The sequence below is a fragment of the Onychomys torridus genome, chromosome 17 (assembly GCF_903995425.1).
Source record: "Onychomys torridus chromosome 17, mOncTor1.1, whole genome shotgun sequence".
Lineage (NCBI taxonomy): Eukaryota > Metazoa > Chordata > Mammalia > Rodentia > Cricetidae > Onychomys > Onychomys torridus.
In genome coordinates this window covers 39,355,922-39,372,682 of record NC_050459.1, presented here as the reverse complement: position 1 = coordinate 39,372,682, position 16,761 = coordinate 39,355,922, and the positions used below count along the sequence as shown (strand labels likewise).

At 43.3% G+C, this 16,761-nt stretch overlaps 1 protein-coding gene across 1 annotated transcript; it reads right to left on the bottom strand.

The window, feature by feature from the left end:
- Window positions 1-3,991: 3,991 nt before the first annotated feature.
- Ccdc110 (coiled-coil domain containing 110) lies at window positions 3,992-15,717 on the bottom strand. The gene is made up of 7 exons (XM_036209427.1): window positions 15,629-15,717; window positions 15,178-15,329; window positions 10,119-10,174; window positions 9,811-9,876; window positions 7,672-7,782; window positions 4,722-6,846; window positions 3,992-4,041 (listed from the first exon to the last, which is right to left on the bottom strand). The coding sequence occupies exons 1-7, from the start codon at window positions 15,715-15,717 to the stop codon at window positions 3,992-3,994; spliced, it is 2,649 nt and encodes an 882-aa protein (XP_036065320.1).
- Between the last annotated feature and the right edge of the window lie 1,044 nt (window positions 15,718-16,761).

Sequence of the window (16,761 nt, the reverse complement as noted above, 5' to 3'; positions counted from 1 at the left end):
ACACTGTGAATATATGTTGTTCCCACTGGTTAATAAATAAGCTGCTTTGGCCTATGGCAAGGCAGCTTAGAGGCAGGTGGGAGATTCAAGGAGAGAGACAGGAAAGAGAAAGGTGAAGTCTGGAGAGATGAGAGCCAGCTGCCCAAGGAGCAACATGTAATGAGCCGCAGGTAAAGCCACAGAACACGTGGCGACTCATAGATGAACAGAATTGGTTTAATTTTTTTTTTTTTCAAGACAGGGTTTCTCTGTGTAGCTTTGTGCCTTTCCTGGGACCCACTTGGTAGCCCATGCTGGCCTCGAACTCAAAGAGATCAACCTGGCTCTGTCTCCTGAGTGTTGGGATTAAAGGCGTGCACCACCACTGCCCAGCAAAATGGGTTAATTTAAGATATAAGAGCTAGCTAGCAAGAGGCCTGCCATAGGCCATACAGTTTGCAAATAATATAAGCCTCTGTGTGTTTACTTGGGTCCCAGTGAATGTGAGATTGGGTGGGACCAGAGAAACCTTCTGGCTACAGGTCCCAATCCCTCCTTTGTTTCTTTTGTGGGTACATTGATCCATGCCAGATGACAGAAGTGAGGAGTCTCAGAAGCACCAATCACTTGGCAGTGTGTTTTTTAAATTAACCTACCCTGTCCCTGAAAGCAATGATCTCCATTGGACACAAAAGTCCAGAGGGTAAAAAAAGAAGTCAAGGATTTTCTTTTGTGTTATCGTCTCTTATCTTTGAATCAATCATCTGGCATAACAATTGTAGCTTGGAATTTTCAGGAAGGGTGCCCATTTTTGGCATTTTCTGAAGTCATTTTGCTTCCAGCAGGGCAAATCCACAGGTCTCTGAGACAAAATCCACCACAGGAAGGCAGGAAGAAGACAGGGAAGAGAAACATCTGTACTAATTAAACATCTGGCAGAGGACAATGCACCTCCTAACCCTCATGAGAGAAGTTTCTTGCAGTAGGTAGTAATTAACAGAGACCTTCAGATAGTACCCTGAGTCTGGGATGCAAACGGGCTCCCTGCACTGAGCAGTGAGAGAAGCCCCCTTCCACTGGACAATGTGCCGGAGACTAGAGACTTGGGCGTGCTCAGCCCTGAATGAGATATCTCTACCACATCCCTCCCCTACGGGTTCAGACATCAACGCAGAAGAGAAAGCAGAAAGATTGTGAGATCTGGAGGTGGTGGATGACTCCAAGGAAATGGTGTCTTCCAGACACAATAGGGCAGGTGCACACATGAACTCACAAGACCTGCACAGGCTCAAGCCACTCAAAATCCCAGCACACTCTGATCCTAGCCAAAAAGCCATTCCCTAGTAATAGCTGCTGGGAGATGGCCTTCAGTCTTCAAAGGTATAACACTGCTGTACCAACCACACTCCCAGGAAGGTCTCATGTTCAGAGGCAGTTGGCCAACAAATTGGACTCCGTGTTTTTAGTGGCTTTTCTTTTGTGTTTTCATTTCACTTTATTTTAAGAGAGAGAACACAAAATTAGGTGGGTAGGGAAGGGGTCTGGGAAGACTTGGGGTATGGGAAAGAATATGAATAAGAATAAATTTTAAAAAGGAGAAGTGTGAGGCGCAAGGCATTCTAAGAACTGGTGGAAAGTTTAGCACTAGAATAGTATATCTTTTGGAAATATGACCAAGATTGCTGTGTAAATGTTAAGCTCATACCAGCTACGTATGTATGTGTGTGTCTAAATGGCCTGTGCTAGCCATGTATATTGGAACAAGTTAACCTTTAACTCTCTTTATTTGCACTATCTACTAGAAAGAATTATTATGACCAGGCATTGGTGGTGCACGCCTTTAATCCCAGCACTCAGGAGGCAGAGGCAGGTGGATCTCTGTGAGTTCGAGGCCAGCCTGGTCTACAGAGTGAGTTCCAGGAAAGGTGCAAAGCTACACAGAGAAACCCTGTCTAGAAAAACCATTAAAAAGAAAGAATTATCACAAAGACTGAATTAAAAGCATTTCTCAAGCTATAATGTATGCTTTAATAGCCTATATCATTATTATACACCAAATAATTTGTTATGAGTTAATTTATTAATCTGAATTTTATCATTTGTCACAAAGTTTTCAATTATTTTTTTTAATGTAAAAATGGAGTAATAGTTAATGCTGATATAATTCTTCCTATGCGTTGGGAGCCATTCCATGTACCATTGTATTTAAATGTGTTTGTGGCTGTTAATTATTTGGTATTCATTTAACAAATGAGGAAATGGAGGCAGAGGGAGGTTGAATCTCATGTTCAAGGTCGTACAATCGGCAGTGGAAAGCCAGGTATACTGTCTGCCTAGAACTATCAGTTTATCATTACATTGTGTTCGCAGGCAAATTCTTCAGTGTTCCACAATTAAGAGGCTTACTAAATGTTTTCAAGGTACAGTATCCCCTGTACAGCCTGTATCAAAATTAGAGATCAGGGTAATGCAATTTACTTACTTGTAGACAGTCAAATATAGGGCATTAACTAGTGACAGCATACACACACACACACACACACACACACACACAAATACATACAAACATACACACACATAGACACACACACACACACACACACACACACACACACACACACACACACACGGAAGGCCTGCTTCCAGTTTTCCTAGTGTCATATCTTATCAAAGACATTGATTAGAAATCTATGGGAGATGGGTAGGAAACAATTGCTTCATTCAAAAATCTTCACAGGAAACTTGCAATCCTTACTCTTTAGGGAGAGACATAAAATTCCCTATTGTCTAAAGTTTTTGATGTTCAAAGTTCTGTGTCTCTGTCTTACCGAGGGAGTGTCCAGCATGAGACTTTCCTATGTAAGGTCAGCTTTGTTCACCATTCATTTACTGCATCCAGGCACAGCTGTGGCACTGATATACAGCAGTAAATGTGGACAGATGTGCCTGGCATTTTAGAGACCAAGATTTTCCTAATACTAAAACCAGACAAAGTCATTGCAAGAAAACACACTAACCAATGTCCAACTGTGGAAGGAATCCTTAATGATTGATATAAAGTTGAGCCCAGTAGTATACATTAAAAGAATAATAATACAGCCTAGTAGGGTTTATTCCAGGAACGGGAGGTGTTTCAAAATTAATATAACAGCATATTAAGGAGGAAAAAAAAATCATTGTTTCACCGGGCGGTGGTGGCACACGCCTTTAATCCCAGCACTCGGGAGGCAGAGCCTCTTTGTGAGTTCGAGGCCAGCCTGGTCTCCAAAGTGAGTTCCAGGAAAGGCGCAAAACTACACAGAGAAACCCTGTCTCAAAAAACCAAAAACCAAACCAAAACAAAAACCCCAAAACAAAAACAAAACAAACAAACAAACAAAAATCATTGTTTCAATAAATGCGTAAAAAGCATTTGGTAAAATTCAACAGAGAATTGCAAAGCCCACATAGGTGAGATGGTATGGTCCTGTACAGCAAAGGCGAACTGTGCTTGTGAATGCCTGGGCCTCCTCTGAGACGGGGCAGGTTTCTTCCGGACAAAGCAACCTGCCATGTGGCTGTCTAAGCTGTCTGTGGGAATGTGTTTGGAGGACCAGTTCATGGGGATGCTCTGGCCATGGCCTTGTGTAGCAAGCTCTCCTGGCTCCCTGACCCGGGCTTTCGTTCTCCCACCAGCTTCCGGGAAACCGTGGGAGAGCGGTTAGAGTCCGATGCCAGAATTTTCCTTTTGCGCCTTTCCTGGGACTCACTTGGTAGCCCAGGCCGGCCTCGAACTCACAGAGATCCTCCTGGCTCTGCCTCCCGAGTGCTGGGATTAAAGGCGTGTGCCACCACCTCCCGGCCAGAATTTTTTCACAGTTCTTGACAATCTGATCTAATTCTAATGTCTGTTTTAAAACTCGATGGGTCAGGTATAAAGTCCTTAGGATCACCGGTAAAAGTTACTTCCGTATTTTTATGAGGGGAAATTACTTGGAGAAAAACTTTTTAAAACACTAGTTTCTTTTGAAATTTATTTACATATCTTGGAGGGAAGCCGTTGATACAGTTTATGTGGAATTCCTGAAAAAGAAAAGGAAATGTCTTAAGGAGGTAAATGCTAAGTATATTTCTTTTTCTTTTTTTTAAAGATTTATTTATTATGTATACAGCATGTATGACCAGAAGAGGGCACCAGATCTCATTACAGATGGTTGTGAGCCACCATGTGGTTGCCAGGAATTGAACTTAGGACCTCTGGAAGAGCAGCCAGTGCTCTTAACCTCTGAGCCATCTCTCCAGCCTGCTAAGTATATTTCTAATAAGGATTTAAGAACACTTCTCTCTGCCAAAGATATTGTGTACAAACTCAGAGTATACAAGTAATATAAATAGATTATGAATTGAATCTACAGAACAAAATCCCTAGATGATTCCATTATATAACAAATCAGATTTAAAAAAACCTTACAAAACTAAATTATATTCATCTTCATGTTCTCCTATTCCCTTTAAAGGAGATTTATTTTATTTATTTTTTGGTGTGTGTGTGTGTGTGTGTGTGTGTGTGTGTGTGTGTGTGTGAATGCAGGTATCTCTGGAAGAGGGTATTGCATCCCAAGCTTGGGGCCTTCGCGAGAGCAGTACACACTCTTAACCTCTGAGGCACCTCTCTAGGCCTCTCTTCTTATTTCTATGCTTAGTGCCAGTAAGCTTAAAAGAGCCTTAAGGGTGCCTCCGCTTATCCGTCAGAATGTACACACCTTTCAAATCAGGAGCCAAATGCCTGCTCCTCTGACTGGGGCTGGAAGCGTCTTCATAGGCATCGTAGTTGTCAAAGTAGAATTTCTCTCTTCTTGAAATGTAAGGCGACTTCGACAGACTGTTGTTTTGACTGGAGACCTTGTCACTTAGGCTCAGATACTCTCGCTGAAGATTGCGCATCTCAAATTCCAAGGTATCCCTCTCGTTTTCTATGCTCCGCGCGTAGTTTTCCAGAAGCACCTTGTCTTCCGTGAGCCGACTGATGCTGTTCTCAAACTTGGCGTTCTCCTGGCTGTGTTTCTTGAGCTCTTCTTTCAGGATCTGGTTATCCGCCTTGATCTCCAGGACCATTTTGGATAGCATCTCACATTCCTGGCTGATCTCCGCCAAGTTGTTTTTGTAAACGTTCGTCTCCGATTTTGCGCTTTTGAGCTCCTTGCGGAAATTCTCTTCCGCAGCGGACTGGTAGGTTTGCATGGCCTCCAGTTCTCTTGCCAACGTCTGCCTGGCCGAGGTCGATTCTTGTAATGCCGCCTCCAGGTTCAGCTTCTCGGTTTTAGCGGCTTCGAGTATGTGCAGAAGCGACTCGTGTTCGGCTTCGGCCAGCCTCTCTTTCTCTTTCAGCTGAAGCACCTCCAGCTGGCTCTCCTTTAGGCCACTCTCGAGTGAGCCTTTGTCCGTCAGCAGTTGGTACATGTTTTTCCCGAGCGTTTCTCTTTCGTCTTGCAGCAACAACATGTTTGTGTTCATGGCGTCTATTTGTATGTTCATTCTGCTGTTTTCATTTTTGAGAACGGCCATGTCACTTTGGGACTTGTGGTCCTTACCTTTTAGGTGATCTACGGTGTCTATCATCTGTTGCTTTTCCAAAGAAAGCTGATTGTTTTTTTCCTCTAGCAGTTTATGTTGGTCTTGGAGGATGTTATAGGTGCTGACGATCTTCTTCAGCTCCCTGAGGCAGTCATTGTTTTCTTCTTCGGCTTGCGCTAACTTGGACTGCAGAGCGCTCTTTTCTTCCGCCAGAGCCCTGAACTGCTTTTCGTAGGTTTCAATCCTCTGTATCAGGGATTGCGTGGTGAAGATGAGGGGCTTCATTTTGGTCCTAAGGGCCAGGTTTTCATTCTCCAGTTCCGTCACTTTTTTCTGGTTCTGCATGGATTCTTTTAGGTAATGCTGGAGGTAATGAATTTTGGCAACGCACTGCTCGGTGACACAGTTGGCCTTGGGTGTCTTCTCATTTTCAGACGCCAGGGATCCTTGGTGGATAGCAAATGGTTGCTCGTCTTCGTCTTTGGTTTCGTGTTTCGATGGGTCAAGGAATGACAGTGTGTGCCTCGGAGCTCGAGAGTGGAATTTTAAATCTGTAATATTCTTGCTGGTGATAGGGATGTCTTTATTTTTCTCATTCTTTTTCCCCCGGCATATTTCACTCTTAGATAATTTTCTACATTTCCTACAAAAATTTACATGCAGTTTTGACACTGTTTGCCTGAGTGGGAGTAATTTGCTTACTAAGGCCTCCAATTCAGAAATTCTCTTTGATTTGATATCTTCACTTAAGTTACCTTCCATGTTCTCTTCCTGAATAAAGTTCAGTTTTGAGCTATGAATGGGAAACAGCTTGTATGTACTGTGGCTTTGCATATTTGTATCAGCCTGGAAAGTGTGGAGTTCATTTGTGAGCGCCAGTTCCCTGTCGTTCGACTTTTGGAGTTCTTCTTTCATGTGTTTAATAGAGTGGCAGATGTCATCTAAGTTTTCACAAAATTCATGCTTCAGAAAAGGCACGGTGATGGTGGATTTACCCAGACTCACAGGAGCAGTTTGAGGTATCCCAGTCGGAGGAGCAGGAGGTAGAAACCGATGAAGACTGAGACTCTGCATGGAGTTAGGCTGGTCCAAAGCGCCCGTAGCTTTGTTGGGAGGTGAGTTATCTGCTGTAGTTCTCAGGCTCTCCAGAGCTAACATGTCCTCGACCTGTATCTGGGGTGGAATATTTATACTTTGAGAGAGACAGTCACCATTATTACTACTAAGGTTTTCTTCCATTGAATGAAGAGTCTCAGGGGTCTCAAAATGACTACTTTTCTTGATAGAAAGTGTTTCTTCTTGCTTCTCATTAGGCTAGCAGCAATAGAAAGTATACTATAAATATTTTGTCATTTGCTATGTGACCAAGAAACTAAGATAAAATTTGGGGGAAGATTCATGTGTACAACCATATCGAGTATTCTACCTACTAATCAAAGAAGCCTGTGTGTGTGTAACCATCTTTTTAGCTGGACATGAACAAAACAGTGCCAGCTATCTTGAGATATGCAACTCTGGCCTTCACAGAGTACTCTAGACTTTCCCTTCTTCCCATAGAAGGTGAGATATGTGGCCAACCTCTTAATTTCATATGTAGAAATAATACATATTATGCTTCAAAGTATTATCCTAGGTAGAGAGGCCACATGGGAACTCAAGGAAAAACAAGCACATCTGCCACTGGGTTATTAGTTAGCTTCTGCTTTCATTCATGGTTTTGAAAGGGTAATTTTAGGACCACAGGTGTCCGGGAAATGCCATTTTCTAGCTAGCACAGATAATATTGGCCACTCCGGTTTGGAGTTTTTCTACAGAATTCAGCCCTGGTTTCTCAGCCTCCTCTGGACAGGTAGGCTACCCAAACTGCCTTGAATTTGCTTTGGAATTTTCATCATCTAGATGAAGTGAAATTCCTCTCATATCCTCCTAAAAGAAATAGCCAAATTCTCCAGTACAGAGATAAACACACTTCTTTTAAGTGTTTTAGGACAGATATTTTCTTATTTTTGTCTCTGAATAGCCATTGTTCCTGTGAAGAAAGAGAGAATGCAAAGGTAAAAACAGACCAGTTGTAGGGATAGTTTTTAAACACCAGGAAAAAGGAATGATATATATATATATTTTTTTTAGAAAACATACCAAATCCTTTTCAGGGTGCATGCTGAATACTATGTTTTCTTCTGAGTTAAATTGTGGGTTTTCTACTCCAACAATACTTTTGTTCAATATTTCGCTGATTTCAGACTGTACCTTTGAAAGAGAAATTGAGGATGTTAGAATTTGAATTCAGATTTGTGAACTTGTGTATGTACAGAAGCACATGGTTGAAAGATACCTTTACATTTCCCGCCCGTAAAAAGTTCTTTGCCATTAAGAGAATAAGTTGAACTTATTCATTGTAATATCTGTCATTAGAGGACTTTGAAGAAAAGAGTGTGGAAATCAGAAGCATTTGAGAAAGAAGTAAAATTTTATGAACTATGTTTAAATAATTTCAGAGGCTTTACTTTTACATTGTGGAGTAAAGAAGGCATCTCTGACATTCATCATCAAGACAGAATTCGGTCTGTCACATGTGGCAGAATTTGGTCGTCTACTCCCACGCAATTGCTTTTAAAACAAGGACACTGAGTCCAAGCAGATGCCAGGACTTTAGTGAGTGTGTGTTGTGTTTGGCACACTGACATGCATACTCTGTTCTGTTCACCCTAATTTCTCCAGGTATAGTCTGTGTCTTTGATGATGACACCAGTTCTACCCTCAGCTGCAAGGCTGGGTCTGTGACTCAGCATTCAGTCTCTCTCTAGAGAGGGATGATCTTGGATTGCTTCTGAGACAATCTGTAGCACTCAGAATCAGATCAAAGGACCTTAGCATAACATACTCAGAATCAGAGCAAAGGACCTTAGTATCACCTACTCAGAATCAGAGCAAAGGACCTTAGTATCACCTACTCAGAATCAGAGCCAAGGACCTAGTATCACCTACTCAGAATCAGTGCAAAGGACCTTAGTATCTATCACCTACTCAGAATCAGAGCAAAGGACCTTAATATCACCTACTCAGAATCAGTGCAAAGGACCTTAGTATCTATCACCTACTCAGAATCAGAGCAAAGGACCTTAATATCACCTACTCAGAATCAGAGCCAAGGACCTCAGTATCACCTACTCAGAATCAGAGCAAAGGACCTTAGTATCACCTACTCAGTATCAGAGCAAAGGACCTTAGTATCACCTGTTCAGAATCAGAGCAAAGGACCTTAGTATCACCTACTCAGAATCAGAGCCAAGGACCTCGGTATCACCTACTCAGAATCAGTGCAAAGGACCTCAGTATCACCTACTCAGAATCAGTGCAAAGGACCTCAGTATCACCTACTCAGAATCAGAGCAAAAGACCTTAGTATCTATCACCTACTCAGAATCAGAGCAAAGGACCTCAGTATCACCTATTGTGAGAACAAAGTGTTCCCTCTCCCTCCCCTTTCCCTTCATTATCCCCCTCCCCCATCCTGATTTGAGTTTAGAAGGACAAAGATTTGGAGCTCCTTCCAATCCTTTTAGCAAGATGTGGAATCTGACAGCCCACTGCCCTGGAAAGCAGACCAAGGCATGGCTGAGATTTGTTCCTGATGACCAGAATAGTGGATCATATGACTCATGCCACCATAAGTGAGCTGTTCTAAGACTCTTCAGCACCATGAGGTGATAGAATACATTCTCCCACCAGAGCCACTTTGAATTCTAGTTTAAATTTTAGAGTCTCTATTTGCAGACTGTGTGTGTGTGTGTGTGTGTGTGTGTGTGTGTGTGTGTGTGTGGTGTGTGTGTGTATATGTGTGTGTGTATATGTGTGTGTTGTGTGTGTGTGTATGTGTGTGTTGTGTGTTGTGTGTGTGGTGTGGTGTGTGTGGTGTGGTGTGGTGTGTGTGTGTGTGTGTGTGTGTGTGTGTGTGTGTGTATGTGTGCGTGTATGTATGTATTTGCAGTGCCAGGATCAAACCCGAGGCTCTGCACATGCTAGGCAAACACTCAACCACTGAGCCACATCTGCCCCAGGTAGCACTTAAATATCAGTGCCTTTTCTTTTAGCCTCACATCCAAAAAAGATAGGAGACTGCAGCTCACTCCAAATAAATTTCGAGCCTGAAATCCATCATCACCTCCGATACCTTAGACTCAGCATCTACTTAACGCCTGGCCACGGGTGAGTTTAGACGATGGGTTGGTCCCTTAAACCAAGGGGTTTCCTACACATGGACTACAACAACCGTACCATGCTGACGTTCTGTAGTGTCTGCATCCGCAGAGCCTGAAATGACTGCAGCTGATGCTGAAGGACCTATAATGAGATTGAACGAAGTGTCAGATGGGACGCTTCCTGGCAGCTAAACACAGTCTTCAATTGCTATGAATAAAAAAAAAAAAAATCCCCCGACCAAGTATCACATGAGTCAGCTAGCTCATCCTTAGCTGTGCTGCCGACCCTCTAAGCGTGCTCATGTAAGTTTCTGTGAGACTAGCGTGGAAGACCCAGTATTGCTTTAGGAAGGGTTTTCACATAATTAAATGAGACAGACTCACTTTCAGTGCTGACTGTGGTTGGATTTGATTTTCTGGCTCTGATACGCAGCCATACTCTAAGGAGCAAAATGAAGGACATGCATCATTTCATTCCAATACTCTAAGGAGCAAAATAAAGGACATGCATCATTTCATTCCAAAACTTTAATTCTGCAGAGCTGCTACAGAAAAGCACTCTCTTAACCCAGATAGTGAAATAGAGAGGTGATGAGGTCTGATGCTTACATTATCTTAACCACCCATTGAACCTAAGGCCAGCTCTCACTTTAAGAAGTACCCTCCTGAGGGGACAGAGAGATGACTGAGCCGGGAAAAATGCTTGCTCCTCAAACCTGGCAGTCTGAGTTTGATTCTGGAATCCACATAAATGATGGAAGGAGGGCACTGAACTTGTCCTCTGACCTCCACAACTGCACTGTGGCATGGGTGTGCACCACCCTCTACAGTTTACTACTTAAAAATAAGTGTGTGTGTGTGTGTGTGTCTGTCTGTCTGTCTGAGCCAAGATAGGAAGTAATTAACACATGAACAGAAGGCAAAATAATTTCCTTGGGCCAGTTGTAAGTTCTCAAGCCAAAAAGTACATGTGAAGGTCTGAGAACAAATCTGGGGGTGTTGGGGATTTAGCTCAGTGGTAGAGTGCTTGCCTAGCAAGCGCAAGGCCCTGGGTTTGATCCTCAGCTCTAAAAACAAAAACAAAACAAATCTGGGAAGCTGGTCCTCTCCTCCCACCCAGGGACTGAGTATGGCAGCAAACCCACCACCTGCCAGGCTATCTCACCAGCCCAAGATGACTTATTTTTTAACTTATCATTTTAGCTATTGGAGAGTTCAACATGCCTGTTTGCTGGAAATGGATTGCAGAAAGAGGAAGAAAGAGTAACTCTGGAGAATGAGGCAGGCAATGGCAGAGGGATTCTGGATGTGGGAATCTAGATGAACTGGTCATTGACTGAGTAGGAGCAATACTTCCATCAAAACGTTGAGAAGGGACCTTAGCACGAGTGAAGGGTAAGGACGAGGGGGTTTTGCTCTGGTTGTTTCCACCTTTTCATATACTGTGAGGTGATGCTGTGAGGTGAGAGGGCATGGGGAGAGAAATGACAGTTATCTTGGGGAGGGAGCATTTGAAAAAGGATTTACTTTGGCAATAAAGCAAGTGCTCCAAATAGCACTAAGATACTCTGTTTAGTTCATGGTCTGACTAAAAAAATATGAGTATTTTCTTCAGCAGCATTCTGATGATTCAGGGTAGACAGTGAGTAGGCAGGAAATTGGGACTCAATTATTTTTAAGGGTAATAACAGAAATTTTTGTTTTTCTTATGAGTCATTGGGCATTGTTCCTAAAGAAAGACGTTTTGAAAATTCAATAATGCTTAAAGAGCCACATGGAACTATATGATTCTTGAGTTGGAAAGGGAATGATCAGAGACCCACAGGAGTCAGCACAGAACCACATTTCAACATTCACTAAGTCTTTGCTAAATGCATGATATTGGGAGGCACTTGAAGAAGCTTATTATCTATTGAGAATGTAAGAAATATTATTTCTATCTACCTTACATTTTCTTTTCTTTTCTTTCTTTTTTTTTTTTCTTTTTCGAGACAGGGTTTCTCTGTAGCTTTGGAGCCTGTCCTGGACTAGCTCTGTAGACCAGGCTGGCCTTGAACTCACAGAGATTCACCTGCCTCTGCCTCCCGAGTGCTGGGATTGCAGGCGTGTGCCACCGCCGCCCGGCTTTTCCTCTTTTTTTTTAGCTGAGGATCGCACCCAGGGTCTTGCGCTCCCTAGGCAAGCACTCTACAATTGAGCTAAATCCCCAATCCCACATTTTCTTTTTTACATTTAAGTGTTGAAATTTTAAAAAATGACTTAATTATCAATGGGATGACCATTTTATAATAAAGACAAGGAGAGCTTATTTCTAAGCCTGCAGAATATTATGTCATATTCAATATTTTCAAAAAATGTTAAGTATATGCCTGTGATTAAAGGTAGAGGAGAACAAGTCGATTTTTAAAGTGCTACATAGAATGGTTTTCAAGTGTAAACATTAACACTGCTGTGACAGTACCAGTGAGTTCTGTAGAAGCCATGTGAGTTAGAGTACACTTTGCTGTTGTAGAATATTAGTTGAAGATGTCTTACATTCATTTATGCTGTGGAATGTTTGTTTAATGATGCAAAGATGTGTTGTGTTTTTTTACACTATATTTGTTTAACTCTGTGAAGCTGTGTTACTTGACCTGCCTAAAATACCTGATTTGTTTATTAAAGAGCTGAAGAGCCAATAGCTAGGCAGGAGAAGAATAGGTGGGGCTGGCAGGCAGAGAGAATAAATAGGAAGAAAAAGAGAAGAAGAGGAGTGAGAAAAGGAGGAGAGAGGACCTCAGGAGCTAGCCACCTAGCTACATAGAAAGCCACAGGAGTAAGAAGTAAAGAAAGGTATACAGAAATAGAGAAAGATAAAAGCCTAGAGGCGAAGGATAGATGGAATAATTTAAGTTAAGAAAAGCTGACTAGAAATAAGCCAAGCTAAGGCTGGGAATTTATAAGTAAGAATACATCTCTGTATTTATTTGGGACCTGGGTGGTGGGCCCCCAAAGAGCAAAGAGTAAACAAACAAACAAACAAACAAACAAACAAAACACTATACTTTGCCCTGAAAGTTAGGGTATCAACTATGGATTCAGGCTTCCTGAACATTGAATCCTGGCTTTATAACATATTGTGATGTTTAACTCTAAGCATGTAACCGATTTGTAGGAAGCACCCTTAGCATGGCATACACTAAATACTCAAAGGATATGCATCCATGATAACAGTTCTAGTCAGGATGGAGGGAGGCTGCTCAGAACCTTCCAGCGCTTCCCATTTTGTTCTGAATAGAACCCCAAACCCTTGCCTGAAGTTACAAAGTTTCTTCTCTTCCATCCCACTGCCACCCTTTCCTGCTACCTTCCCCATTATTCATTCTGTTCTACCCACAGCAGTTACTGCTCAGACATGCCTGCCAGCCATACTTCCACCACAGGCTCCTGGCTGTTGTCAGTCTTGATGCCTGGAGTGTTCTTTCCTAGAACTTTGCACGATTTGGTCTTTACCTCCTCTGGTCCTTGCTCAGATGGGACCTGCTGAATGGAGCGCTCTTCTGTCACCTTCCCCTTTTAAAACAGAAGACTCTTCACCTACCTATGACACTGCCGATACTTCCCCTTCCCCTTCCCCTTTCCCCATAGGACAGACTGCTATCTTGTAAACAATGTCTGCTCTCCCACTAACTGATAAACTGAATGAGGACAGTGACCTTTCGTATATTGTCTGGGATCCTGTCTTAGTTTCTTTTCTGTTCTACTATAAAATTCTCTGACAAAAGAAACTGAGATGGAGAAGGGTTTATTTCAGTGAACGACTCAAGGGTGCAGGCTATTATTTCTGGGGGGAGCTTGGGACAGCTAGCTGAGTTGCATCCACAGAAAATGAGCAGAGAGCATGGGATGGATGCTCAGCTTCCTTCCTCCATTGATGCTGTCTACAACACAATCTAGGAATGGTGCCACCCACAAGGGGCAGCTCTTCTCACCTCAATCATCTAAATCCTATGGTCCCCCATAGGCAGTTCATTTCTCAGATGATTCTAGCATCTGTCAAATCGGTGACTAGCTTTGACAATCATGGATGTGCAACCCCTAGAACAGGGCTGGGTACAGCAGATACCCCTCAGATCCCCATCCCAACAGGCCACAGGTTAGTTATGCTAACTAACTATTCTTATTTGCATAAGTCATGCTATTGAATAGCATGGGTCACGTGGTGTCAGGCCTCATCTGCTGCATTTGAGGTAGTCCCGTATTCATGAGGCTGGATGGACTATGGACATCCGGGGATTCTCCTGTCTCCACTGAGCCTGACTTTTACATAGGTTCTGGGGATTTGAACTCAGTCCTTCTGCTTGCTCAATAAGAGCTTCACTCCTCAGCCTCTCATGCCCTTGCCGTATTGAGGCAGCTCCATCCCTTCGGACCCTTGGTGTCCTCAGAGCTGAACACTGGGTCAATTTAATGTCTAAACTGTCTGTGATGGTCTTTTACTGTATTCCTTTCCTGGTTGCTTAGGGAAGACTATAGATCTCTGTGGCTGGTGACAGAGGAATGCAGTGGGTGCTGGTCATACCCTCCTCCATGTCCCTCATCTTGAATCAAGCTGATGTCTATCCTTTGAGGTGTGGCCTCACTGGCTTCTTCTCTCAGGGTCCCTACCTACACATTGTGAAGGTCCTGGATTGACCAAGGTGCAGAATGAAACCCTGTACCATGATCAGGCTTCTGATCCGTCATTTCTCTCATCTCATTACCATGTGCTTCACACATGGGACCTGCAACTGGGGTCCTACCCCATGGGGAGCCCACAACTGGGGTCTTACCCCATGGGGAACCAGCAACTGAGGTCCTACCCCATGGGGAACCAGCAACTGAGGTCCTACCCAATGGGGAACAAGCAACTGGGGTCCTACCCCGTGGGGAGCCCACAATTGGGGTCCTACCCCATGGGGAACCAGCAACTGAGGTCCTACCCCATGGGGAACCAGCAACTGAGGTCCTACCCCATGGGGAACCAGCAACTGAGGTCCTACCCATGGGGAACCAGCAACTGGGGTCCTACCCCATGGGGATCCCACAACTGGGGTCCCACTGCATGGAGAACCCACAACCGGGCCCTACCCATCAGCCTAAAAGCCACCTTACTTATGAACTCCTGATCCTTTCCTTGATGTCCCACTGTGCACCAGACCCATGTGAGATGGGCGTTGCCACCTTGGGCTTCTCTGAAGGAAGATCTCAACGTCTGTTCTTTGGTTTCTCTGGCTCATCTACACATTCAATTCTTGGTTTATTGGAAACTGTGGCTATTTGGATTCTTAGATTTTGATAGGAAACTCACGAATCTTCTAAATGTCTGTCCGAAACTGAAATCAAACCAAACTAAGCCAAACCAAACCAAAATAAAACAACAAAACCTTAACTCTTTTTCTATTTTTCCACCTTGCAATTATACCTGGTTCACTGAGCCCACTCTCCTTTACCCCCTCAGAGGAATTCAGGATCTTGGATGCTGAAAGGAGAATGGAGTCAACTTCATCCTCTTCCTCAAGATGCTTTTCTGGAACAGAACCGAGCACAGCTTTTGGCGAGGAGCTGGAAGGCAGCCTGGGAAGGTGAGGAAGGAAGGCACGGAGATTTGGGTGGCCCACACCCGCAGCGGCCACCGGAGGGCGCGCTGGGGTCAGGTAGAGACACCGACTCTGCCTGTCCGGCTGGAGGCTGTAGCCAGGGGACAGGCGGGGGCTTTTTCCACTGAGCAGAGGATGGGAGGTCGGGAAGATCCGCACTCCAGACCCCCCTGGGAAACCCCAGAGGCTGGGGGATGAAGGGACCCGGGTGTGGCTCCACTATCCTCCACTTCCCACAGTTCCCCTCTCGAGGACAGCCTCCTGGATCGCTCTTACCAGGGCTCATTTCTGCTGCTTAAGGTCTTCTCTCCTCTATCGACTGCCTTGCCCCAAGCATTCAGCTCTGCCGCTTCAAGCCGCAGCATCCCGTTGCCTAGTAACGGAGGGGTCAGGAAGCCGCGCCCATCCCCACCCTTTTCCGTGAGCTGATACAGAGGCCGTGATTGGTCTTCTTTTATCAAAGCCTATTGATTTTCCTGTGCACATGATAAACCACTTGTAAAAGGCGAATGTTTCCCTGGGAAGGAGAGGTTGCTTAACTGACTGGTTGGAAAGCCTGATCTTTCGGTAAAAGTTTTCTATAAGTACATATGACTTATTTTGCAAAATTAATTATTTCAGATAGAATATAGTCATTGAGAATTGAATTTTAAATCGCAATGAGTAGGAATTAACAGCCACTGTGATATAATAATTTATTACCTAAAATAAGTTATACATGATTTACTTTCAGGGAACAAAGCATGATAGTTTAATGTTAGCTAGTTAAAATTTCTTGTTTTCTAAAGCAATGGTGGTCTCTATCAGACTTGGCAGTCTTTTTTTTTTGCGGCATTGTGGACAGGTCTAATAAATTTTAATTCTTCAGTCTAGTATGTCTCTTAAACTACTATTGTAAAGAAAATGAGTAATATAGTTCATCTAATGCTATGTGTTAATATCCATAATATGGTAACGATAAAATATTATGTGACAACTCTAATTTATGTGCAGTATTTGTGGGTGATGATAAGTGAAATTAACTGAAGCTTTTCATAGGATGACTAAGTCAAAACAGGGGGCATAGGATATAAAACACTAATGATAGGTGCTTACAATTTATCTGTGCACTAGTCTCTACAGAAACCTACTTTTATTTTAAGATAATGTCTCAATCTATTAATCTATCAGAAAACTCCTTCTGAGTAAGGAAGGCTTATTTTAGTTTTAGACATTTATTTTGTGTATTTGTGTATAGCGTACACACATGCATGTGTTTGTGTGTGCATGCAGGCATGCATGCACATGTGTGTACATGAGTGTGGAAGTCGGAGGTCTATGTTGTATTCCTTTATTGGTCTCCACTTTGTGTTTTTGAGACAGAGTCTTGCACTGAACCTGGTTCTTACAGTCTATACTGGCTGTCAGTG

Bases quoted from the DNA above. Each gene is read 5' to 3' on its own strand.
- Ccdc110 (XM_036209427.1), bottom strand. From the start codon at position 15,717: ATGCTGCGGCTTGAAGCGGCAGAGCTGAATGCTTGGGGCAAGGCAGTC. The intron at 7,783-9,810 runs GTACGGTTGTTG...TCTCTTTCAAAG, and splicing joins CACTACAGAACGTCAGCATG to GTACAGTCTGAAATCAGCGA. The intron at 6,847-7,671 runs GTATGTTTTCTA...TATTGCTGCTAG, and splicing joins TGCACCCTGAAAAGGATTTG to CCTAATGAGAAGCAAGAAGA.